Source organism: Chanos chanos, chromosome 9, assembly GCF_902362185.1.
Source record: "Chanos chanos chromosome 9, fChaCha1.1, whole genome shotgun sequence".
Lineage (NCBI taxonomy): Eukaryota > Metazoa > Chordata > Actinopteri > Gonorynchiformes > Chanidae > Chanos > Chanos chanos.
The window spans coordinates 11114421-11139711 of record NC_044503.1 but is presented as its reverse complement, the minus strand read 5'-3'; the positions used below and the strand labels follow the sequence as shown (position 1 = coordinate 11139711).

The window sequence follows — 25291 nt, the reverse complement described above, 5'->3', positions numbered from 1 at the left end:
TTGCCGTGGATATAAGATGAAACAGAGTTGGTCTCTGCTCACGCGTGTCAGACTTTCAGGCTGAAACTTGTCACAAAGGGATTGTAGACACTGTGTCATTGCTCTTCAGATTCCGCCTGTGTAAGGTTGTCATAGTCGCTGTTTAATCCTTCTTTTCTGGGTGTGTTTTAATTTACTTGGGTCCTGATCCTGGATTTCATGAACAATCAGTTACTTTTAAATATGATTGACAGCTACTGTATTATCATCAGAGCCTTTCAATTTATCTTATATTCTCTCTGTGTGATCTTAAATATGAAAATTGCTAGACTTCTCAGAATTGTTTTTATTTACAACCCCTACCCCCCCCTTTTTTTTTTGTAAAGTTCTAGTGTGAAGACAGCGTTAACACATTTCTATTCACAACCACCTGGAAAACCTCAGTAGCAGAGCGCTGCACAACCCCCAAAAATGGAACTCCAGAAAATTCCCAACGGTCACCATGATCTTGTCCCCGAAAAAAATGCACTTGAAGACGGGTGAGTGTCGATGATTACTAAAACCAGGCGTCACTAAAGCAAACCTTAAATACTTAATACAGAAGATAATGATACCCAGATCAAAATAAACTCAATCAGCAATGCCTCTATAATGTAATCATCCCGTAATACAAGATATAGAGACAGTTAAACCAAAAGGCCATAAAGCCAGTAGTTGTCTTGCAACAACAGCATGATGTAACTCCCAATTTTACGTAAGTGGGAACAGACATGAAGTGATGACTCTGACTGGTACCAAGGAAAAGCCATGAACTCATTAAACATATGTTTCTATTCGTTTCCGTTTCGAAATGAGTGCAACTGAAACAGTCAAAGTGCTGGCAAGATATTCACTGTGGGAACCCATTGCGAAATGTCCTTTGTGCTGAGTCAATATACTTAAGAGCGCTGTAATAACTTACTCAGCATACACCAATAACGTGATGTACATCTCTACCTCATACAAATTCTGTATGTTAGGAAGAAGTGATTATCTGTGTCTGAGAGAAAGAGAGATCCTATGAAATAACCAAGCCTTACACCATACACTGAAGTCCACTTACTGAATGAACTGTTTCACTTGCAGATTTGATGCCCTGGAGAACATGGCAGAGGGAGATACATTCCTCCCTCACAAGACCGATGGAAAAACGCAGGCCCAGTTTACGGACGTGAGTATATACACACACAGGGAGGTTGAAAATGGCAAGCGAAATTTAAGATATGAATGGTTCACCACCCGATCAGATCACCACACACCACATGAAGGACGTGTAAGGGTCAGTGGGTACAGTGCTGTGATATGAACTCAGTGTGAGTGGTTGCTGGTTAAAAAAAGGGGCAAATATATGAGGTGCAATTCTGGCAGGACAGGGAGATTTTAAAAACATTTTTCTGTAGTGGCCTGAATTTTGGGATAACGTTACAGCACACATTTGTGATGCTGCACCAGCTCTTCCACCACCAAGTAAGGTGGAATGTTGGGGCAATTAAAGCCATTAATACTTTATAGGAAACTCTGAGAAACAAGTATCTAATAAGCGTGCTGATCATGTTCATACTGAATTATTTATTCCTGCACGTTTATGTTCTGATGTAGGGGAACCTTTCCAACTGAGCCCCATGCTGTCTTGTCATTCCTCATACTACCTACTAGTTGTATTCTCATTTATTATCACTCTGTTGTTTTGTAAATTGTCCTCTGGGCTGGCACCTACTGCACGCCTGGCTGGCCTAGAAGGGGTCTCCTCTCTTTGTGGTCCTTCTCAAGATTTCTCCTATTTTTCCCTAACGTCTGGGTTTTTTGAGGAGTTTTTTCTTGCCCGCTATGAGGATCAAGTCAGGGGGTGCCACCCTGCTTTGTTTTGTTGTAATCCTGTGGGCATGTAAAGCCCTTTGAGACTGTAAACAGTGATATTGGGCTCTAAATAAACTTAAACTTGAAACTTGAACTTGAAAATTCTGAAATTTCAATGGACATATTCAACAGGGATTCAAGTTTGCAAAAAAAAAAAAAAAAAGTGCAAAAAAAAAAAAAATTCTTTTTACAGACTAAGTTTGCTCCACTGGTATGTCTCTCAGGATTGTGTAATAATGATGAATCATTTCTTTCAGTTTGAGGGGAAGACGTCATTTGGAATGTCCGTTTTTAACCTCAGCAATGCCATCATGGGCAGTGGAATTCTGGGACTGGCGTACGCCATGGCCAACACTGGCATCATCACCTTCCTGTAAGTCAAACATTCCACAATGCTAAAGGTTGTCACACAAGAGGGAACAGAAGTACCAACTGTGCTTTCTAAGTTTTATGTCTGCAGTAGCCTCAGCTGACATACTAAACACTTCACAAATGAAAAGGGATTAAAACCCAACCACTTGAATGTCAAACAGGGGTGAATGTTGCAAGTGAAGGTGTGAGGATATAGAGTGATTGTTTGAAATACAAAACTCAACAGTAATACAAGCATAACATTTAGACTTCTTATATATGAAACTCCCATACAGTTCTCCTACACTGACTTTGTACAGACGCAGAGCCAAACAGAGCAGAGGGTTTTTATTACAGTAACTCGTCAGGAAAGGAAACTTAAACCCAAAACAATTTCAGTTTCACTATATTCCAAAAAGACAAGTACGCAACCACCTGAAACAATGTTTATAGCACACATCCACTGGAACGGAGTCAGTTGGCTTTTTCTCCACCTCATATCAGACAGAAATAAAGTTGAAAACTCATATAAATGGAAGGTCCAGTTTAGACTAATTAGTATTTGTATGATTATAATTTCACTGTTTACATTATATTTTTAGTTCACTCCCTGGCATATCTATCAATTGTCGTTCTGCTTATACGACTTCATCTAAACAATAAAAGACACTGAACAATTTAAGGCTATCCCTATCTAAGTTCCAGTAGAGTATGGTTATAAATTTAACTGATACAAAACATTAACTTACTGAATTATTTTCTGAACAAAATGGTGTGGCATTTTTAATGTGCCAAAAATATGAAAATATTACAAATAAATTACTATATAAATTATTATATTACTATATATATTATGTTTAAGCGTACAAAATATCTGATGAAAATAAAGTAGTAATCTCAACATTTAAATCAGGCAAGTGAGGGAAGATGGAGCATGAAAACAGCAATATCATCCTGCCTGATAGATAGGACAGACACAAGTTTGTTTACTTTAGTGAAATGTTTTGAAGCTTGGAACTTTAAAACATCCTGCTATGTGTATGTTGTCAGTCATGTTAACAGCCAGATCGGTCAGATTCTCCACGATTCACATCGTAGACAAGGAGGGTGGAGCTCTTCTTAAAAGTGTAAAAGTATGTTGTTGGGGTTTTTTTTGGGGGGGGAGCCGTTTATATATTTACACTGAAGGCCATGCTTAGAGGAGTCATACAGGTATTCCTTGTTCCCCTCCAATTCATGAGCAAATGTCAGGAAATGTTGAGCTGAGTCTGACTGGTTAGGTGTGTTTGTATTTGTGTGTGTGTGTGTGTGTGTGTGTGTGTGTGTGTGTGTGTGTGCGTGTGTGTGTGTGTGGACATGGGTCAGTTCTTCACTGTGTTTTTCAGTATTAATATGTGAATATGTGACTGTTAGAGTGAAATGTGAGAGTCTGTGCATTTTTACACAGTTAAGACATAAATGTCAGTCTTATTAAAACAAAGGTCTACTCAGGTCTGTGGGTAAAGAATCATGCAAATAAGAGACCTACACCTCTGTAATGTCTGCCTGTGCCTTTCAGGAAATGAGGGAAAAAAAACTAAAAAATTTGACTGAGTCTAGGATTAGCCAAGAAAAACATGTCCAACAGATGTTGCTGGGATATCATCATGTCCTCTCTTTTTTGGGTTGTTGATAGGTTTACACTACATGTTTGTATTTAAATTTATATGTGATAATATAAGTTTATACGTTTTATGTATTTGTGGTATAAATACATAAAGTTATATACATAAAATATAAGCTTCTCTGTGTAAATGCAAGCTTTTAAATAGATGTGGTGGTAATGAGGGGTAAGCATTTGTGCAATTCTATGGACTTGCCGTTGATTATAATCTGTATGTTTCCATGGGAACATTACACACACACACACACACACAAATGCACGTGCGCGCACACACACTCACACACACACACGCGCGCGGACACGCACATAAACACACACACACACTAATAATGCTTTGCCCAATCAGACGTGATGGGGATATAAATAGCAGACTGTGGTCAGGTCAAAAGCAGCCTGGTCAGACAAGTCAGACTTTCTCTGTTATGATGTGAGGTAGGGGAGCCTATCAAAAACATCTCTCACTACCACCAAAAACATTTCTCACGGTCACAGTTTTGATTCTGGACCGGACTCAAGCTTTGACAATGCAACACTGGCGAGGAGAGCAGTGATGGTAGACAGGGAGTGAAGTACTACCCAGAGAAGGGAATGAGTCTATGACTAATGTTGTTAATGAGATTAAGGGATGGGATTGTGTCGCAGTCAGAGCTGGAGAGAAGCTCTTAATGGACTCTATCCCTCAGGGTCCATGACTAGCACATATTCCTCAGGTTACACGCTGTACTTCCATGACCTCAGACGCAACAAAAGCCTCTTAATTCATATATACTTTTATACAGTCTTGTTGCATGGGTTACATTTGAGGATATGTCATTTCTGTAATCCATCTACCATGTACCGTAACCCTAACTACTGTTTTGATTTGAAGCTTTGATTTGAAGCTACATCGCAAGCAGACCATAACATACTTAATTTGATTTTTTTTTTGTCTAGAATCCTGCTGGTGTTCATTGCTATTTTGTCAGCCTACTCCATTCACTTGCTCTTGAAATGTGCAGGAGTGGTTGGTAAGAAATGCTTCTTTTCCTTAACTGCAGTGAAAGTGTTAATAATGATTTGAAGTGCGGGTGATACTTTATAATAAGTATAATTTACAAGCCATAGATAAATCAGTTAGTACTATGAAATCTATGCAAATCATAAGTAAATTCTTTCAGTTAAACACTTACCCCATACCTCATGTAAATGATTACTTGAGTGTCTTACAAACTATATATAATTATTTATTTGTGAAACATATGTACTTCATATTTCTATCAGTTCAACCTGAGCTATAGATGAGCTTGTAGATGTGTTTTATCAGCCAGTCTGGTGCCAGTGGTAGAAATTTCAGCAGGTAGAAGATACATGCAGCCCCTGACTGTTTGGATATAATGTAGAATAGTGTTTCAGCTACCTCTGCACTGAGATGAAATCTTCACCTTACCAACTATTATTTACACATTACTAACTAATTACATATATTAAATAAGTTTTTCGCTGCTCACTAAAGATAGTTCTTGTAAAGTGTTAGTGATGCATCCAAATTCCTTTTATTACAAAGAGTAGAGATCTTATAACCCTTGAATTTATATCTGTAGTCCTCTGAAATTTTGGCTATGTTGTTAATGCGGTAAAGATCGCCTGTCGTGATATATGACAGCGTGACTCCAGAATTTAATGAAGACTTTGGAGACTCTGAAGAGTTTGTGTCTTCATGCACTTTTATTGACCTGACCTTAAAAAAAAATGTGTTTTTTTGTTTATCCCTTTTTTTTTTTCTTTGTCCTTTTTTTCAGGAATCCGAGCATATGAACAGTTGGGATTTCGTGCATTTGGGACACCAGGAAAAATCATAGCGGCCTGCATTATAGCCACACACAACATCGGAGGTGGGTCGATATCAATTTAAATAACCATGGTTACATAGTCACTTTTAAACGGTATAACATGATCAGTAAATACTGGCATATTTCGTCTGACAATACAATCTGTATGAAAAATTGGGGTTAACCCTTGACATACCGTGACAAAGTGAGTTTGCTTTTTGTTTCTCTGTCAATAGCAATGTCGAGCTACCTGTTCATTGTGAAGACTGAGCTGCCAACTGTTATACAAGGCCTGTTACCACATGGGGACACATCAATGTAAGTATAACGCAAGAATTTTGTGATACACAACTTATATGTCACGACAAGCAGTCAAAACCGGTCAGAACGAGGCTCAATTATATTTTTAAGATTTAATTGTTTGTAAGTTGAAATAAATAAATTTTAAAAAATAAAGCAGTGCGTATTTGATCTGTCACTGGCAGATCGTGGTATATGAAAGGAGAATACCTCATTATCATGGTTAGCATCGCCATCATCCTTCCTCTCGCACTCATGAGACGGCTCGGTATGTCACTTCCTGATCCCATCTCTTTCTTTTCTCTCTCTCTCTCTCCCTTCATCACATTCTGCTCTCTTTCATACTTAGAACCATGTTTAAGACTTGAAGTTTGATCAACAGTTTCATTCTTTCTTTCTTTTTTTCTTTATTGACTTAAGTTGGATAGACTTAAACATTTACCGGATGTTTTCTTTTATTGTCAGGTTATCTGGGCTACACCAGCAGTTTCTCTCTCACATGCATGGTGTTCTTTCTTATCTCTGTAAGTCCCTGAATCCACTCATCAATCAATCACTTAATCTATCGATCCATCAACTGATCTAGCAGTAGTCCATTGAAGAGACAAGCAGATGGTTCACTTCACAGGACTGTTTTCTCTCTCGCTGTACCAGGTCATCTACAAGAAATTTGTCACCAGTTGTCCATTTGAAAACATGGATTCCGCCATCACACATTCTGATCATATGCATGAAAACATAACAAATGGGACCTGTGAGGCAAAGTTATTCACCATGAATCAGAAGGTGGGTCATACATTCCATTAAAAGCCTTAAAATTCAACAGTGTGTTTTACTGTCATTGAAAGTCATTGAAATACAGTGCAATAAATGAGCAATATGCATGGTATACACTAAGTTAATAGATAAATTGAAAAAACAGAAAGGATAGATAGATAGATAGATAGATAGATAGATAGATAGATAGATAGATAGATAAGTGGAAAATACAATATTAACCCAGATAGTGAAGCTATACCATTAATTAGTAGACATCTTGGTCATGGTTGTGTATTTGTAATGGTGAGTGACTGTATTCATTTCAGTTTTGTTTTTTTGGGGTTTTTTTTTATGTCTTTGAATATGTCAGTTATGTTTGCTCCTTTCATGAACTGGACGTTTGTGTTTGATACAGTCGGCGTATACCATACCAATTCTGGCTTTTGCCTTTGTGTGTCATCCAGAGGTGCTTCCTATTTATACAGAGCTCAGGAGGTAAGTACAATTAAGATTTTTTTAAAAAAAAATCTAAACAACCAGACAGTTAAAAACAAATCCAAATCATGTCATTTTGTCTGTTTTTCAACTTCTCGATGTATTGGCTTAACTCTAGACCAACACAGAAGCGCATGCAGACCGTTGCCAACATCTCCATTCTGGCCATGTTTGTCATGTACCTGCTAACGGCTTTGTTTGGCTACCTCACCTTTTATGGTAAGAAAATATTCTCGTCTTTGGTGCAGGAAATGCATTGTATTTATCATTGAGAGAATGGGAGGGATCACATAGTAAGAAAGTGTGGAAAAATATCCTCAGATGCTTACACTATGTTTTACATATATGTATGTATATGTATATGTTTGCAGACAGCGTGAACGATGAGCTTCTTCACACGTATGATAAATTTGACACACTGATTTTGTGTGTACGCTTCGCCGTTCTGGTGGCTGTCACTCTCACTGTTCCTGTGGTCCTTTTCCCGGTATGGTCCCCATTTTGTAAATCACACCATCTTACAAAGCGTTAATGCCAAGAATTTAATCTCGATTGAGTAGGAAACTGACTGTAATGCTTGTTTCAGTTGCCTTATTTTATCCTTATAATCATGGCAAATCAACTGTTTCTGAAAAATAATATATATAATAGTATGTGTGTGTGTGTGTGTGTATATACATACACACACACACACACACACATATATATATATATATATATATATACACACACACACACACACACACACACATATATATATATATATATATATATATATATATATATATATATATATATACACACACACACACACAAATTCATATATATATCCTCTTCATATCCATTCATGAGGTCAGTTTAACTGTTCCTGCACTGACCCAACACAAATGTTCTTTCTTCAGTTTTGTAATGAGATTTGTTGTGTTGTCTGCTCAGATCCGCAGAGCTGTCCAGCAGCTTCTGTTTCCTGATAAACCCTTCCAGTGGACAAGGCACATCGCCATCGCTGTCTGCCTGCTAATCATTGTCAATGTGCTTGTCATCCTTGTACCCAACATTAAAGACATCTTCGGTGTCATTGGTGAGCTGCATAATGTTAACCTCTAAACTTCAGTGAAATGCTGAGAGTTCTTTTAGCCGCTCTGCTTGGTTTGGCCCGTTACAAAATATGAAATGCTAATTACGTTCCATTTATACCTCAGATATTCAATCTTAATGAAATGAAAAATGTTGAACTATATAGCGTCTGAGGTGTATTTCGGAGGTTTCTTGGTCAGAGTGTTTCAAAATAGGCCAATCCTAAGATACACATAATAATAAACCGTTAAGCTTTGTTAGGTATTGTGTGAAGCAGGGTTATTATCGTATACTAAAACTAAAACTAAAACGAAAACCAATGGTTCTGAGACATTTTCATAAACTGAAATAAAATAATTTACCCAAAGAAAATGTAAAGCTAAAACTAAACGAAACTAATAATGATGGCTAAAAAACGAACAAAAATAACATTAAGAAAAAACAAAAAATAATTGTCGTTATCGTTTTAAGACGGTGGACGTCATATCCATTCAAGGCGGCGGGTGTCACACTCCCAAAATTCTGTGTGGCCATAGCTGACAACCATGGGATGGTGATATAGCGTGTTAGGACCTACCATGGCTAACTAACTGATAGGCTTTATTATCCAGTGAAGAAGTCAGTTACCGTAAATTCTCAAATAAACGCCAAATAATGTCCAGGTCTCAAATTATAGCCGCCTGTTTGGGCAAATAAAGGCCGGTCCCAAATACAGACCGGGTTTAAAAAAAATCATCATATTTCCACAGCATTGTTTACATCAGTAAGCCTACAACAGCATACTGTAATTATATTCACCACTCTGCTGCTATTAGTAGCAGTTTTTAAACTAACAGAAATACCAAACCTGACCTTAAATAGTGTGGTCGCTGTTGGACTGTATATAACGCACTATTTCCTGTGCGTTATTTCCTATTTCCTGTCTCAAATAAAGACCGGGGTCTTTCTTCAGTTGAGGTAAATAAAGGCCCCGGCCACCATTTGAGAATTTACAGTATGCTAGGGAGGAAACGTGCGAGCCCTGTACGGGACTACTCCGAATTAAACTGTGAAAGCAGTACAAACAAATGCATGGTAAATTCAGGTAACAGCATCTATGGCATAGAAATCAAGGGAAAAATCCCACAAATCTTAAAGTTCACAGTTACCATCGATGGGAATGGACATTATTCACGGAAAAACATGTAGCAAGACAGAGCACGAGTGACGAGGTTGACCGTGAAAACCCATGTCATATTGTTTGCCTGAAGTAAATGGTTGAAATATTTAATCGTGTTCTTGCCTTTTATGTGTATTAACAGGCTGTCATTCTAAAACAAATGTATTACGTACGTTGGTTAAGTTTAGTCCTGAAATGTTGATATCCTCAATGATAAGCAGATTATTTTTCACGTTGCACTAATCCTTGACAGTTTTTGTCTTTAACTAAAATGACTAAAACTAAAACTGAAGCTATAATAAACTAAAATGAAATAGAAATAAGTCCATGAAATAAAAACCAAACTGAAACTAATGAAACCACTGATCAAACTGATGAAAACTAAACGGAAATTCAGATTGGTTACAAACATATTTGCAAAATAAAAACGAATTTGAAAATGGAAAACTATTAAAATCTTGGTGTGAAGACATCCTATGGATTGAGAAATTGTTGAACACCGTGATAAAAATGAGCACACGTGTGATTTTGGTTGAACATCAACATCTTTCATCTCTCAGGTGCAACAACTGCTCCCAGTCTCATCTTCATCCTCCCTGGAACATTCTACCTCCGAATTGTCCCTGAGGAGCAAGAGGGTCTCAAATCTCGACCAAAGATCCAGGTAAACAAGTCATATGTATCAGAAGTACAGAAATACTAGTGGTGGTAGCAGTAGTAGTTGCAGTTGCTTGTTTGAAGAAAACTGGGTTAAATTATCTAAGTTTTAACTAAAAATTTGCACAATTAACAAACTACAGTTAGCTTTAACCTTTAGCTGTTAATGCACTGGAACACTGTAAAGGTAAACAGATCTTATCATCTGTTATTTGCTTATCTCCTCCTCCTCCAGTCTTTACAGCCTTTCCCCGTATGCCCTGTCTTCTATTGTTTTTTGTTTGTTTGGTTTTTTTTGCTAACTTTAAATGTGTTTCTTCTATTTCAGGCGGCTGCATTTGCTGGTTTGGGCTTTATCTTCATGCTGATGAGTCTGTCACTCATCGCCCTGGACTGGGCAACTGGAGAGGGAAAAATGAAAGGCGGGCACTAACTCCTTGACATGTGACATAAAGTAAAGACTCAAAGACAAACGTCAAACATAGTAATGGCCCACAAACATACACAACCCCATCACTTCCAAGCCCAGTCTAGAATTTGGCAGCTTACTTCTGACAGAAAAGTTTGTTACATTATGGAACATTTCCCAACACAAGACTGAACTTCAGCCAATTCTTTGCTGCGGAAAAAAAAAAAAAAGTTACATTGCTATGGTGTTTAAGTTGTTACTGACTGATTCAGGGCCAAATGGCTGCAATCCTAATGGCCTCAGTGCTTTGGGGCTGATTCGTAGAGGGGAAGAGTGGTTATAGCCTTTACTTGAGGGAACTACAGACACCAAAAGAAATGTTTGTCAATTTCATTTTTTTTCATAACCATTACAGGCACACGCTGTAAAAACAGACCAAAGACTCAATCTCCTTTTGTGGAAGTAGAGGCAGGGCAGTATTCATTTACATCACCCATAGCAATTGCCAAATGTCTGAACCACAACTCATTGTTTCTACCTCCTTGAGAAGTCTTTATAAATTATACAGTATCATACACTCCACCATTCTTAAAGTGTATCTTTGATTGATGAAGTATATATTTTATTGTAGCCATCAGAATGCACCAACACTTCCCTGTCTTGCCTCTTTGTCACTAGTCTCATCTGGAAAGAGAATGGCGTTCATATTGCAAAATGTGAAATAGTATGTATTAGGATGAAACAAGTGTCATTTTTTAAAATGAAAACTGTGGTTGATGTTTCTCCACATCCTTATAAAGCACTACACAATAACAAGTCTAAGCTGGTTGGTTAGTTTGCCTGTTTTCATGTGTTTACTTCACTCTGACTGTGGCGAGAACAGCAAATTCTCCATTACCAACTCCTCTCTGTAAAAAAGGCGTTTTGAAAAAACTCCGTTTCAAATACATTGTTACAATGAACTTCACAATAGTAAGTGGTTGTTCCTATGTTGTGTGTCTTTAGTGTAGGATGATGGAAACAAACATGAAAAAAACTGCACGTTTTTAAAATGTTCTTATGCTAAATATGTACAATTTTGTACAGAGATTCGTTTCTATTGAGTGTAAATGTTTCATAAACATAATAATGCTCTTTTGCTAGACTGGAGCGCAAGATGTACTGGTGTATAATGGTTACTGTTGTATACCAGTAAATGCTATATATGTGTAGAGGCACAATCAAATATGTGTAAAATGACTATGATTCAAATTATTTTGGGCTGATGCAAACTAAATATCTTTTTTGATAGCGAGCTTCTTGTGGAATTAGATGACTTTTTTGAACAAAAGTATATAAATTTATTCCAATACTGATTTCACCCCACCAACCGTATTTATGTATTTAAGTTACAAAGTGCCTGAACCTGAGAATCCGCAAAAAGTAATTAATTTGGCTTCACGTCCATAAATTCTGTGATCAGTTTTGTACACGTTTATGTACCCCCACCCCCTCTTTGTATTTTTAAAGTTTCTCATATGTGTATATATTTCAAATTGTTTTGTTTCTGTCTATGATCAATAAACATTTAAAACAGAATATTGACCCTGTCGCTTTCATTTGACCCTGTCGTTGACCGTGTGTTTTTATTTTTACTGTGTGGTATTGAGAAATGTTACCATAAAGTGTTGATATTTTACCCTACGCAGTTCCCTACTGTGTCACAGTTGAACATGCAATAATGCAATTTCCTTCTCCTGCTATCTGTTATCAAGTGATATCAACTAGTCGACCTCCACATTACCATGTTTCTTCTATCAACTTATCTGCATCTCTAATGCCTGTAAGTGTAGAAGCAAGTGACAGAGCCTAATTTAGTAAAATGCTTAAATATTTGAGTGCATTTTTACAGCATTTGTGTTTTTGTCATTTAACTTTCAGCATTTAGAGTTTAACTCGAGAACAAAGTTTCTGAAGCTATGAACTTATTTCCTTTTTTACACCACTAAGTGTCACACTGTGATATTAACACTACAGATGAAGTTGACTGGTTCTTTTGAATGAAGTATTCAGTTACTTCTGCTTTTTAAAGCAATCACTCAGAAGAGAGACAAAGTTTGATGCCAAAGGTGACAAAGTAGAGTGGGCTTTCCTTCTGCCTCTGAAGAACACTTCATACTAAAATGAAAGACACCAACTAACTACTGTTTCAGCTTCCTGTATTTTAGCTGGCTCTGTAGTGCTGTGAATAAAGCATATGAATATGAAAACAAAAAAACAAAACAAATTAAAGCAAGAAATCCTTTTAGCATAACAACCGCATAAGAAAAAAAAAGAGAGGTTTTGATGGTGGAGTTATATATTGTAAAGCGCTTTGTTCTGTAGCGTTCTAAGATATCATTTGAAAACCATCACCGTAGCCTCACATGTCCCCTACGGATCGAAGCATTGCCTTATTTACATTTTACTTCAACTACTTCAGCTTACCTAAAAAGCAATGCTTTAAAAATTTTACTTGTGGAGATGTTTTGAAGAGTGCTATGACCCTCATTGTTTCTGCATTAAACATAATGCGCCACCAACAAAATTCAGAAATTCTGAGTTCCACCTGTGATTGACCTGAGCTGAGGACACATCTGACAAAATATAACATTACATCTGTAAAGGGGCCAACAGTGATTTGGTCGGTTGTGTTACAGTACAGTGGGTCATTTACTGTCATTGTAATGTCTGTGACAATGGGGAAATGGAGGAGGCCTATTATACAGAAAGACAGGCAGTTTTCTGGTCAAGAGAGAAGAAAAAAACAGAGAGAATGCTCATAGCTGTGAAAAGTGTCGAGTGAAAAAAACAAAAATAGAAAAGAGAGAGTGCGGTTGTCCACTTCCTGTTCACGGCCTTTGTGAGCGTACGACGCAAAAATAGGAAGAGAAACTATTATCAGCGCAACTTCAGGGGCTGCTGCATCCTCGGGGGTTTGTCATAAGTAGACAGAGAGAGAAAGAGAGACAGAGTCACAGGGTGTGCCACAAATTCTCTTGTTATCAGGAGTTTCATTAACAGCCAGAATGAGAAGATCATCAAAGGCCAAGGAGAAGGAGAAGGAGAAGGAGAAGGAGAGGGAGAAGGAGAATGCTAAAAGTAGTCTCCTAACTCCCAAGGAAAATGACAAGATTGGGGATCTGTTGGGGAGAAAGCGTGTGGTAAGTACATGGAGTGGTGTGATAAAGAGAGGTTACACGTAGTGACACTCTTGGGAAACTCTGAAAGGTTTATACCCACGTGTTGGCGTATTTTTTGTGTTCTCATATTTTAACATTGTTGTTAAAGTGTTAAAGTATATTTGAATAGTAGCACATCTAAACGTGCTCTTTTGCTCTGTACGCTGTGAAACATTCGGAGCCCCAATAATCTGGATTATTACACAGGTAAACAGGTACTCACATCAAATAACAGGTATATCACATGTTGAACAGTGTCTAACCACGTTACTCAAATGAATTGAAATATAAACAAAACAAAAAAAAAAAAGAAAAACTCAACTAAAAAATAGCTGAACTCCTCTGGGCTAAGTATGATGCCTTGGTGAAACTGGAGATCCCCATTACTGCCTGGGAGTTTTATCATGAAAATGAAAATAAGCAGTCTGTGTATTACCCCTTTTGAAAGTACCACAGAATTGGGAAATAATGGTGTAAAAAAGCCAGTTATACTGGAAGAAAGACTGAAAAAGAGACTGACTTTTTTTGTTTAGCGAGGTCATGCGAGGTAAGACCAACGCCATACTTCTGATACTGACAACCATGAGATTCGTAGACCTCCAGATCATCTAGAAGATCTGCTCTCCTCCAGAGTTGTGTTCCAGCCCCAAACGACTGAAATTCGTATAAATCCAATAATCAATATAGTACGAAAGTTAAACCAACGGTGTAGAACGTTAGGCTGATTGGGTGATTTGATATTGTTCTTAATCAGATTCTTAGTCAGATTCAGTTTCAGGGCCAGAATCATTTTTTTACCTTTCGTTGTCTAGAATCTAGAAGATTAGGTTATGTTCGCTTAATTACATTAAAAAAAAAGAAAATCTGCAACTTTTTCTCAAGTAGTTGCTCAGAAGAGTGATTGGACTTTGAACATGTTAGATCTTGAGAACAGTTTCTCTGTAGTCTTTCGACCACTGATTAGAACCAAATGTGTCCTGTTAGGGCGGTAATAAATTCCTGTTAGAATGCTGATTGCCAGAAGGACTGTCTACAGCTTACGACTGTATGTGCTGCTATACACAATCGGGAATGTGTGTTGAGAAAATATAGCCTGTACTGGTGATAAGTATACAATCGTTTGTGAATATTTTTCCTCAAAATTCATTAACATGACATAAAACAAGACAACTGTGTTCAAAAGGGCCAGGTAACGTTTCTTAATTCAACAGTTTTACAGTTTTAATATAGCACCCCCACCTGATGCTGTTTCATTTTTAGCTGTCAGGAATGGAACCCATTGTGGACATCTGCTGTCGTAACCCATCATTGACAATGACAAACGGTCTGTGTGTGTTTTGAATGATGTGCGGTGCTCCAGCATGATCTGCCCAGCTGTGGTCTACCTGCATGATTCTTTCCATTCTGCTTCAACCACTCTGATCTGTTTTCACCTGTATACCTGTTGTTCCCTGGACGTTTTTGATGTTGTTGTTGTTGTTGTTGTTGTTGCAGCATTCTTAGTGAACCCTAGACACTGTCATGCATAAAAAAATGAGAAGGGCAGATGTTACTGCGACAGAAAGACTTTCACTCTTGGGACCAATGGTCACACTACTTTCACTTAGGTTGCTTATATTGCCCATTATAACATTCAGTCAAGCAGTAACTGCATCCCCAGACTCCTGTCTGTCTGCTTCACATTATAAGCTATGACTACATATCTTCCTGTCTGTAGCGGCAATCAATCACAGTGAACAGGGAAGTGTATTTAATAACATGGCTACTTAGCGAATAACCATGCTCAAAAATCCAGAAAATATATTTAATCTAAAACACTTGCCAAGTAAAAAAAAGAGAGCAGTGTATTTTACTCCAAAAATATGTAATACAATTACTCTAATTCTTAAAACCTTTTTAAAGTTAAAAATCCAACAACAAGGAATCTACATTAAGATGCTCTTCTAATAAGTTCTTTTTTTTTCTCAAGTTGAGAGAACTCTTATAGTCTCCCATGACTTTTTTTTGCTTTTTTACCTCTCTCTAACTACAGTAGGGCTAGTGAATTGAACACAGTTGTTCTTTTTTTTACTACGGTCAGGCCTGGACAGTGGAGAAAGGGATACATGGAGGTTGGGGTTAAGTGCTGTACTGTAGAGCACAGCAGCGGAAGATCAAATGAAGGTCAGAGGCTTTGGAAGCGCAACTTCAGCTTCCGTGCTAAATCAGCACCTACAGTTCGGCACACAAATTTAAATCCACAACAATCTGGTTCCGGGCAAGGATGTTACATGAGACAGGTTGAAAGTGATCACACTCCACGAGGAAAGAGAGAGACCACTGAACGAAGAAGGTTATTTACATTTATATTTAATCATTTGTCAGACGCTTTCATCCAAAGTTTCTAAGACAACTGTGACAACTTTCTAAGACATTTAAATGCCACACAGTGGTGGAATGACCAAACGCCAAAATGGTGTCCTCTCATGCGTGGTTCCTTGACAGTTGAATCAGTTCAGTCCAATCTGCAGTCGTCCTCACAACTTTCAAGAAGCACTTTAAGAGTAATCTCTTCCGCAAAAATCTTACCGCCACGTCTGCAGGCTAACTGATAGTTCAAATGAGCTATGTTCTAAAACATCACTCGTCTCTCTATGATGTTTATTATTTAGCACTCTCTGCCGATGCTTATGCTGACCTGTGTCTATTTACTTTTTATGATGTAGCTCTATTGACATTCTATTGGTATAACTCAGCACCAACTCTGAGATACTCTATATCTAATGGCACATTATAACTTTACATTGTAGTGTAATGGCTCCTCTTTGTTGTCATTGTGGTAGTATAGCTATAGGTTTTTATAGTATAGTTATAGTTTTGTTGATTATGGTTGACAGCACCCCAACTATTACCCATCTCCACTGCTTCATCCCCCACATTGGGGGTATAGCCTCTTCTCTTGCACTTTTGTAGCTCCCTGTTAATTATCACTGTTCCTACCTATATTTTTCTCTCGTCTACTCTTTCGCTTCCTTCAACTATTCTTGCACTCGCAATGAACTTAGTTGCAGCACTTCCACCACAGCCAGCCCCTTAATAGTCACACGCTTCGAATGTATTTTGCCTCACACGTGAGTCACTTTGGATAAGAGCGTTAGCGAAATGAATAAATGTACATGTGATGTAAATGTACGAAATCCATTCATACAATACGTGCATATATAAACCAGCGTGAGATATTGTGAGAAATAGCGTGACAAAACGGACCATCCTGATCATTAAGCATCATTGTGCAGCTGTGAGGTCTGCCCAGCAAAGGCAGAGAACCTAACAACCAGAGGAAAACTGACGGACTGACGCATGGCCTAGATCAGAACATCCCTGTACCAAGGATCTAACTAATCTCTACGTAATGTCTGACTACGCCTTGTCAAAACATTGGTATACAGCCAGCCATGCAAAGAAAGAAAACAAGCCTAATTTAATTATGGTTTGTCAAGACCATTAGCCTTTGTACAATATGAACTCTAAAAAAAAAAAGCTAAAACAGCCAAGTTGACACATCAGAGAAACTTAGAGAGGAAAGGCTGTTGATGACCTTCACAAGTTAGGATAAAGTTACAAAAAAATATAACCTAAAATATAACCTTCAGTAGAGCCAGTGTTAAACATAGCTGATCTACTGGTCTGGAATACAAACAAATAGCATTTATTACTTCTCTACAATATGCAAATTTCCATTCCATTATAAAATTTAAACAGGAAGAATAATCAAAAGAATTATCAGAAACAGGAACAGTAACAAATACTATGCGCCTATGCTACACCATTCAACCTGCTCACATTATTCAGGTAAAATTTGAATTAAAGAAGGAACTCAATATGCATGAACCATAGGCTGGAGATTGTATACAATGAACCGCCCCCCCCCCCCCCCCCCCCCCATCACACCCCCCATTCATATTTTAACTCACCACAATCTCTCTTTCACGCACAGCTTCACAAAATACTGAAGTTTTTCTGCATGCAACATTTGGGGCAACAACACATTTCTGAAACTGAGTTATTTTTGGAAAGGAGTATTTTGGTCTGATTCCACTGAAGTCCACCGAATATTTTATTTCTAAAAGTCTTTGAACTTGAATCATTTACTTTATGTTCTTTTTATTTGTAAGGGTTTTATATCCCATCATCAGTCTATGGTTGATCTAAAACCTCATGTTTGTTTATGTGGTAAATATTCTCCACTAAGTATGACTTTGACTGAAGTTTAATCAAACCGGCTTGTAGTGGAACACACACACCAACTGTGTAACTCACATATCTTGTCACTCTGAGGAGACCGTGAAAAAAAAGGTATCAGCCCTGGTTTCAGTAACAAACTAATACTCAAGTGATCTAATGTGACATGAATCTTAGCCATGACTGAGCAAGCCACCATTAATCTTTGCAGCCAGGGCGCTGAATCAGAAAAAGGTACTGATTTTAGTTTAACCATGGCATAGACATTTTAACATTTTAAAGTCCAAACCAAACTGTATTGTATAGTTTTTGTGATGTGCAATCAAGTTTGCAATGGAGAATAATTATTGGTGTCCCATGCTATCACCTGTCGAATTGGACTACGTTGGCTACCAATTTTTTTTTGTTGTCTGTTACGAAAGAACAGTCATGCATGTCATTGTGCAGTTGAGTGAATTCTGGAAACCCTAAGACAGAATGTGTCATGTGAAGTGTGAAACACACTCTTTTTACCCCCACCTACTATGTATTCTGAGCTGGCCTGACAGGAAGAGGCGAAAAGCCATTTCCTGTACGTCTATGATGAGAGACTGTTGTTCAGAGTAGAGCTCTGTGTAAACATATTTCCTTAGTGTCCACTGTGCCTTTTAACAAGAAAGTCGCCCGTAGCTTTATAATGCTGGTATCTAACATTTGCTTAGAAGTTAAGAGGATGAAAACACTGCTTTCAATAAAGTAAAGAGTGATTTATTATTCAGTGATTTTCTCGAGTAAATGTATGTTCCATATATTTTTATTTTTTTCAGCAAAACAATTTGTATGTACTAACGCTACTTCAGTATCTACCGAAAGATAAATCATTTGCATCGTCTGAAGAGGTTAACATTTTTGGTTTTCATCTGCTTTTAGTCTCTAGCAACAGCTGTTGTTCAGCTGTACATGGCACTGCCTAACAGTCCAACCAGCTGGAGTCTGCAGCACACTGGAGTGGTGTGCTTTGTGAAGGACAATCCTCTGCGCTCTTATTTCATTCGCCTCTTTGACATCAAGGTGGGGTTTTTTTTGTACCCTCTTTTAACTTTTAAATTTTACCCCCGAAGCATAATTTTCTGTGTTTTATTAATGCTTATGCATCATTTTCGCTCTTTAAGGCAGCTTGATTGCTGATTAAACACAGGTTTATAATTCAATTATGATGAAACCATTTTATTGGTTGAAGAGGGTAGAGTTTGAAACTGGTTTTTGATGCACAGGAGGGGAAGATGGTCTGGGAACAGGAACTGTACAACCAGATTGTTTACCACCGAGCTCAACCTTTCTTCCACACTTTTGCTTCAGATGTGAGTTGCATTCTCACTCATTGGGCTTTTCCTCCACCTAATGGGCATGTGAATTGAGTTTTAGAAAGAGAAGAAACAGTCCAAAGTTATTGGCCTCATACAGTGACTGTGATAATTTGGCTGCAAAACATACTGCCCAACATTCACTTTTGTATATGACAAGCAAGCGTAGATTGTTTTATATTATCTAACTGATGAAATTCGTGAACTCCCTGCTGATTCCCACTTTGAGAATGAATGGCTTAAAAATGTTGTACCATTTAGGACTGTCAGGTGGGCTTGAACTTTGCCAGTGAGGAGGAGGCACAGGATTTCTATGCGAATGTGGAGGAAAAAATTAACCAAAGACTAAGTCGCCAAGGTGAGATCAATGCGATGTTTTCATCTCTCAGTACAAAGTAAAGATTTCTGCATGAACTTTTGCAAATAGCTGTTTTTAGTAAATAATTCTGAGAATTGTCAGACGATCATTATTCCTGTATATCAAAAGTTTAAATTTTGATTTCGTTTGTGAATGTAGTGAGTAAACACACTCATTCTGAAGTTTTGTTCACACATGACCTCTGAGTGTCTTCTGATCTACTGTAGGTAGTACAGCAACTCTTTTGAACAATACAAGAACTGAGAGTTAGCACAGAGTTTAGACTACACAGCTGACTGATGTGAGTAAGTTCAAAGGGGAAAATGAACATAGTATGGGTCAATAATACTATTTTCATCTGCCTTCCATTGTTGGAAATTACAGGGAAGAAGCAACAGTCTTCTGGATCCTTTAGAGGTAAATTTTATTAACACACGTAATGCTCTAATCCAGTGGTTCTCAACTCAGGTCCTGGGAGGCCACTCTCCTGTACGTCTTTGTTTTAACTCTCCTGAGCTCAGGACTGACACACCTTATTCCACTGATCAGTTAATCATCAAGCCAATTTACTATTACAATTTACAATTTAGCATTTAGCAGACGCTTTTAGCCAAAGCGACTTACAATCAGTGCATCAGTCGGATTCCTAATACCTCATAAGCATACATCGCTAAAAAGACTGAGCGTCAATTTACTCCCTCGTATTGCGCCCTGGAATTCTTAGACAAATATAGATACAAGACAAGGTTTTTTTTTTTGTTTTTTTTGTTTTTTTTTAAGGAAGGGGGGTTAGGCTTAGGGGGATAGGTGGGTTCTGAAGAGGTGGGTTTTCAGTTTCTTGCGGAAGATGGTGAGGGATTCCGCAGTCCTAACTGTATGAGGGAGGTCATTCCACCACCGAGGGGCAATGGCGGAGAAGAGACGTGGTCGGGAGGAGCGGCTGCCGGGTTCCCGAAGTGAGGGGACTGTCAGCTGACCAGAGGTCGTGGAGCGGAGGGTTCTAGTAGTGGTATACAGAGTTATTAAGAACTGAAGGTATGATGGGGCGGAGCCTCTTGTGGCCTGGTAGGCCAGTACCAGTGTCTTGAATTGGATGCGGGCAGCTACCGGAAGCCAGTGGAGCGCAGTAAGCAGTGGAGTGACATGAGAGTGCTTAGGGAGGTTGAAGACCAGGCGTGCAGCAGTGTTCTGCACGAGCTGGAGCGGCCTGATGGTGCAGGTCGGTAAGCCAGCCAGTAGGACGTCGCAGTAGTCCAGGCGGGTAGTCCAAGCCCTTGATTAGCTAAATTAACCGTGATAATGAAGAGTTAAAACAAAGATGTGCAGGACAGTGGCCCCCCAGGACTGGAGCTGAGAACCACTAATCCAACAATAAACCATAGATAAATGGTAAAAAAACTGTTATCATCAAAGAATAGAAAATATCACTGTGATACTGATATATAACAAAATATGCAGGCACATTTTTGGTTGATGATGGATGTTATTCAGTAGACTGGACAGAATAGGTGGTTTGTAATCCTAATTTACCTCATTTAAATGCCTAATTTCATTGATTCTGTTACAGATCAGGGACCATTGCCACCAATACCTCCGCCAAATGGTAGGCCAGTCTGTGTGTCAGGTTTACAACTTGATTACGTTCATTTATGAAGCTTGTCACCCAACTACCAGATGTTATTGTTTCCTTAGTCCTTGATTACACAAGGCCTGGACAGCTTGACAACCAGATATAAGAAACATTTGTGCAATACAGAAGTCAGCACATCACTTATTTTATTTTACAAAAAATGTACAGTATTCGCTGATATGTGAATAACATTCATCCAATGTATTTTGTCATATCTTATCTACTAGTTTCAAATTCTGGGCGCCTTCCCATGGCAACTATCGACATACAGAGCCCCGCAATCCAAACTGCTCCCACATCCTCCAGAGGAAAGAAAGAGAAGAAAAGCAAGAAAAAGGGATCAAAATTGTCCAAGTTAGAGATTGGCACACCAAGTGGATTCACGTGAGTTTAGCACACTCAATGACCTCAGTGAATTCTGTGTGAACTCTGTCTTGGTGTTTTAGTCATCACTGAATGGTCACATGTTGTGGTCATAGGCATGTGCAGCATGTCGGCATGGATCCCAACAACCTGGACCCAGACCTGATGAAACTGCTGTCATGTGCTGGCATCAGTGAAGCTGATCTAAAGGATGAAGAGACATCCAGACTTATTTATGGTGTCATTGAAGAGTCTGGTGGCATGGAGGCTGTTAAAGAGGCTATGAACAGACAGGGTAAGTGTCGACCTATTCCCTTTAGAGAGGGATTTTGTTTGATGTCTCCAGTGCTACATGTAAACAAACCTGTTAATTCTTCTAATGTAGACCCGGTTCCACGACCCTCTGCGGGCCGTCAGGGACCACTCCCTCCCTTGCCTCCTGACCCCTCATCAACTTCTGCTCCTGCTCCACCATCCTCTCGAGGTCGTTTAGGACCCCTGCCACCTATTCCTGGAACTCCACAGAGGGGACAATCCTCTAAGTCTTCCACATCGTTACCAGGAAGAGATAACCACACACCATCTTCACGAGGACGTAGTGGCCCTTTACCGCCTCCACCTACTGGGTCCCATCTTCCTCCACCGCCTGGTGGGCGTGGTGGACCTTTACCTCCACCCCCTTCTGCATCTTATCCTCCTCCAACGTCAGGTGGGCGTAGTGGACCTTTACCTCCACCCCCTTCTGCGTCTCATCCTCCTCCAACATCAGGTGGCCGGAGCGGACCTTTACCTCCACCTCCTTCTGCATCTTATCCTCCTCCAACATCAGGTGGCCGGAGCGGACCTCTACCTCCACCACCCTCTGCTTCTTTCCCACCACCACCTGCAGGTGGACGAAGTGGACCTCTGCCTCCACAGCCTTCTTCATCTCAACCCCCTCCTCCATCAGCAGGTCGTAGTGGACCCTTATCTCATCCACCATCTGCCACTCTTCCACCCGTACCACCAAGTGGCCGTAGTGCACCTTTGCCTCCACCTTCATCAGCCTCTTTTCCACCTCCATCATCAGGTGGACGGAGTGGATTTCTGCCTCCACCACCCACAAAATCTCATCCTGCACCTCCTTCAGCAGGTCGCAGTGGACCCTTACCTCCACCACCTTCTGCCTCTTTTCCACGTCCCCCACCAGGTGGACATAGTGAACATTTACCTCCACCGCCCTCTGATGCTTTCCCACCTCCATTCCCAGAGGACTACAATGAATCTTTACCTCCACCTCCTCCTGAATGTGACTTTCCTCTTCCTCCACCTAACGACTTTGAGAATGCAATGCCTCCACCTCCTCCAGCCTCATCAAAGCCTACCCAGGGAGGACCTGCTCCTCCTCCACCTCCAGGTCCGCCACCTCCCCCTGCCCCTGTATCTAGTGTCAACCCACCTCCACCTCCTAGTGGTGGTGCACCACGCCCTTCTCCAGCCTCCACTGGCGGTGGGGGTAGAGGGGCTTTACTCGACCAGATACGATCGGGGATGAAACTCAAAACGGTAAAGACCCAAAAATGTTTTCTTTTTTTGGAATATATTTGTTAAATGATTTTGTTTTTACTGGAGACACTTGTCATTACATCTAATAACAAGTGCTTTTAGATAGCGATATCATGTTATTAACCATTTGTTACCTAGGTGACCAATAATCCCGACTCTGCACCGCCTCCCGCACTGAACTCAGGGGAGGGCATAGTAGGAGCACTCATGATGGTCATGCAGAAACGGAGTAAAGTCATTCATTCATCCGGTAAACATACTTTTACATTTTATTTGAACCTTTTATATTGTTGTGCATTTGCTGGCCTTCTTTTTGTTTTACAACAAGCTATGGTGTTGTTTCATTGCTTGTTTTTCATTGTTGCTCTTGGGAGTGTAAAGACAAGATACTGAGTTGAAAATGTAATTAGCAATTGAGATTATGAGAGTTGCCTCTATGAGCACTGTCAATCTACAGGAAACGTTTTCTCTCTTTCAGATGAGGGTGAGGAATTTGATGTGGAGGATGATGAGGATGATGAGTGGGATGACTGAGCTGTGTACAAAATAACGAAAGGAATGAGAAAGGAAGGTTTGAAAAGGTCTTACGTATCTTTTTGTTACAAACATTAAGAACTGTACTGTATACTTGGTACTGTTACAAGTCAGTCCTCAGAAGAGATTAAACTTTAATGAGTGACTGGAATCTGTTTGTTTTTTTTTTCTATTTGTGATTCAATATGGAATTTTATATAGTTATAATAATATGGATTTTATGGATTCAGTAGCATGGTCCATTATTGTATATTTGAATATGGATGACCTGAGTGAGTCAGGTATTGTAATCAAGAATGTAATTATAAATATATCAGGATTTTAAAATATAAAATGCCACTTATTGATAACACAGTGTAACTTTGACATTAGTAAATACGTGTGTTTTATTGTATTACAATTAGAATTTGTAACAGTGTATATACAGTAACAGCATGCAAATGTCCTTCTTTTCTTGTTTAGCATTGTTGGAATAGGAAATTACCCTAATGCTCTAAAACTTAAAATAGCTTAATGCTTGAGACTTTGGCCTCAGTAGGTGTCAAATAAAACCACCTCATACTACTGGTTCGCCACAGTCTCACTTGCCAAAGCTGTGTAATTATTTTTCAAGATAAAAGTGCAATGGTGTTAACTCCAGTGTTGGGGGAACATATTGCACAGTACCGCATGCCGATTCTGCTTAGCTGCTGCTGTTTTATTTCATGTTTTAAATACGCTTCTCACTGCTTGTGAGAAACCCACAACATATAGGCAGTGATGTCTTTTTTTTTGTTTTATGTGCTATGGTATTCATAGCATGTACAAAGCATTCATTTGGCATACAGTGTATTTAAAATGATCGTGGTTGTGTGCATCAGTTGTTGTTTTTTTTTTTACTGTATTACACAGTAATTCCACTTTTTTTGTTATCTCTGATTGTAGCTGCAGTGGTATATCTGAAGGACAAAAGAAAGTGTATTAAAAACTTGAGGATGTGACCCGCGACCAAGTGTTAAAACAGAGAGTAAAAGAAATTTGCTTTGTGTTTTAATCAACTCCTTATTTTACTGTGTGTTCACTATCTCTAGAGTTATTTACATGATAAATCTCACTTCACTGTTAGAATCCATACTATTCACAAATAATTACATAAATAAAACCAAGGGCTGGTCCCAAAACCCAAGACAGGTTTACTTAATTTCAGAAAGCGTCAGTCATTAGCACGGTATTTTAATAAATATATTTTAATTGCTCACGTAAGTCTCATGCAAAAAAAACAAAACAAAAGACCATCACCCTTGTATTCTAGCCTCTGTTGGGTCATTATGTCACACAAGAATACATACATCTTCAAATAAATATGCCGTACGAAAATCGAGCGTGAAAATCATGTATATGAAGACACAAAATATTACAGTGACATATACATGTTTATATAAACATAAAAAAAGATTTCTTTCCAAAAAAAAACCAAATGGATTTTGGTGACATTTTCTTACATAGGCCATATCTCATTGGTGAATGTATAATATAAAGTGTGCCACAGATTTCCCCCCATTTAG

The 25291-nt window shown here is 38.8% G+C and overlaps 2 protein-coding genes across 2 annotated transcripts; both read left to right on the top strand.

The window, feature by feature from the left end:
- Nucleotides 1-450: 450 nt before the first annotated feature.
- LOC115820488 (sodium-coupled neutral amino acid transporter 5-like) lies at nt 451-10577 on the top strand. The gene is made up of 15 exons (XM_030784093.1): nt 451-518; nt 1105-1189; nt 2133-2248; nt 4823-4896; nt 5668-5760; nt 5934-6015; nt 6183-6265; nt 6463-6521; nt 6652-6783; nt 7172-7251; nt 7370-7470; nt 7623-7738; nt 8188-8332; nt 10048-10151; nt 10473-10577. Exons 1-15 carry the CDS (start codon nt 451-453, stop codon nt 10575-10577), a joined length of 1443 nt encoding a protein of 480 aa, XP_030639953.1.
- A 3023-nt stretch (nt 10578-13600) lies between these two features.
- Nucleotides 13601-23747, top strand: wasa (WASP actin nucleation promoting factor a). Its single transcript, XM_030785179.1, has 12 exons — nt 13601-13735; nt 18884-19024; nt 19228-19314; nt 19579-19675; nt 20060-20092; nt 21243-21286; nt 21577-21689; nt 21785-21963; nt 22054-22210; nt 22268-23213; nt 23352-23463; nt 23692-23747. Exons 1-12 carry the CDS (start codon nt 13601-13603, stop codon nt 23745-23747), a joined length of 2100 nt encoding a protein of 699 aa, XP_030641039.1.
- The last annotated feature ends 1544 nt before the right edge of the window (nt 23748-25291 follow it).

Coding starts and splice junctions, on each gene's coding strand:
- LOC115820488 (XM_030784093.1), top strand. CDS start 451: ATGGAACTCCAGAAAATTCCCAACGGTCACCATGATCTTGTCCCCGAA. Junction 1,190..2,132: donor CGCAGGCCCAGTTTACGGAC/GTGAGTATATAC, acceptor CATTTCTTTCAG/TTTGAGGGGAAGACGTCATT. Junction 2,249..4,822: donor ACTGGCATCATCACCTTCCT/GTAAGTCAAACA, acceptor TTTTTTGTCTAG/AATCCTGCTGGTGTTCATTG.
- wasa (XM_030785179.1), top strand. CDS start 13,601: ATGAGAAGATCATCAAAGGCCAAGGAGAAGGAGAAGGAGAAGGAGAAG. Junction 20,093..21,242: donor GTCTTCTGGATCCTTTAGAG/GTAAATTTTATT, acceptor ATTCTGTTACAG/ATCAGGGACCATTGCCACCA. Junction 22,211..22,267: donor CAGAGGGGACAATCCTCTAA/GTCTTCCACATC, acceptor ACGAGGACGTAG/TGGCCCTTTACCGCCTCCAC.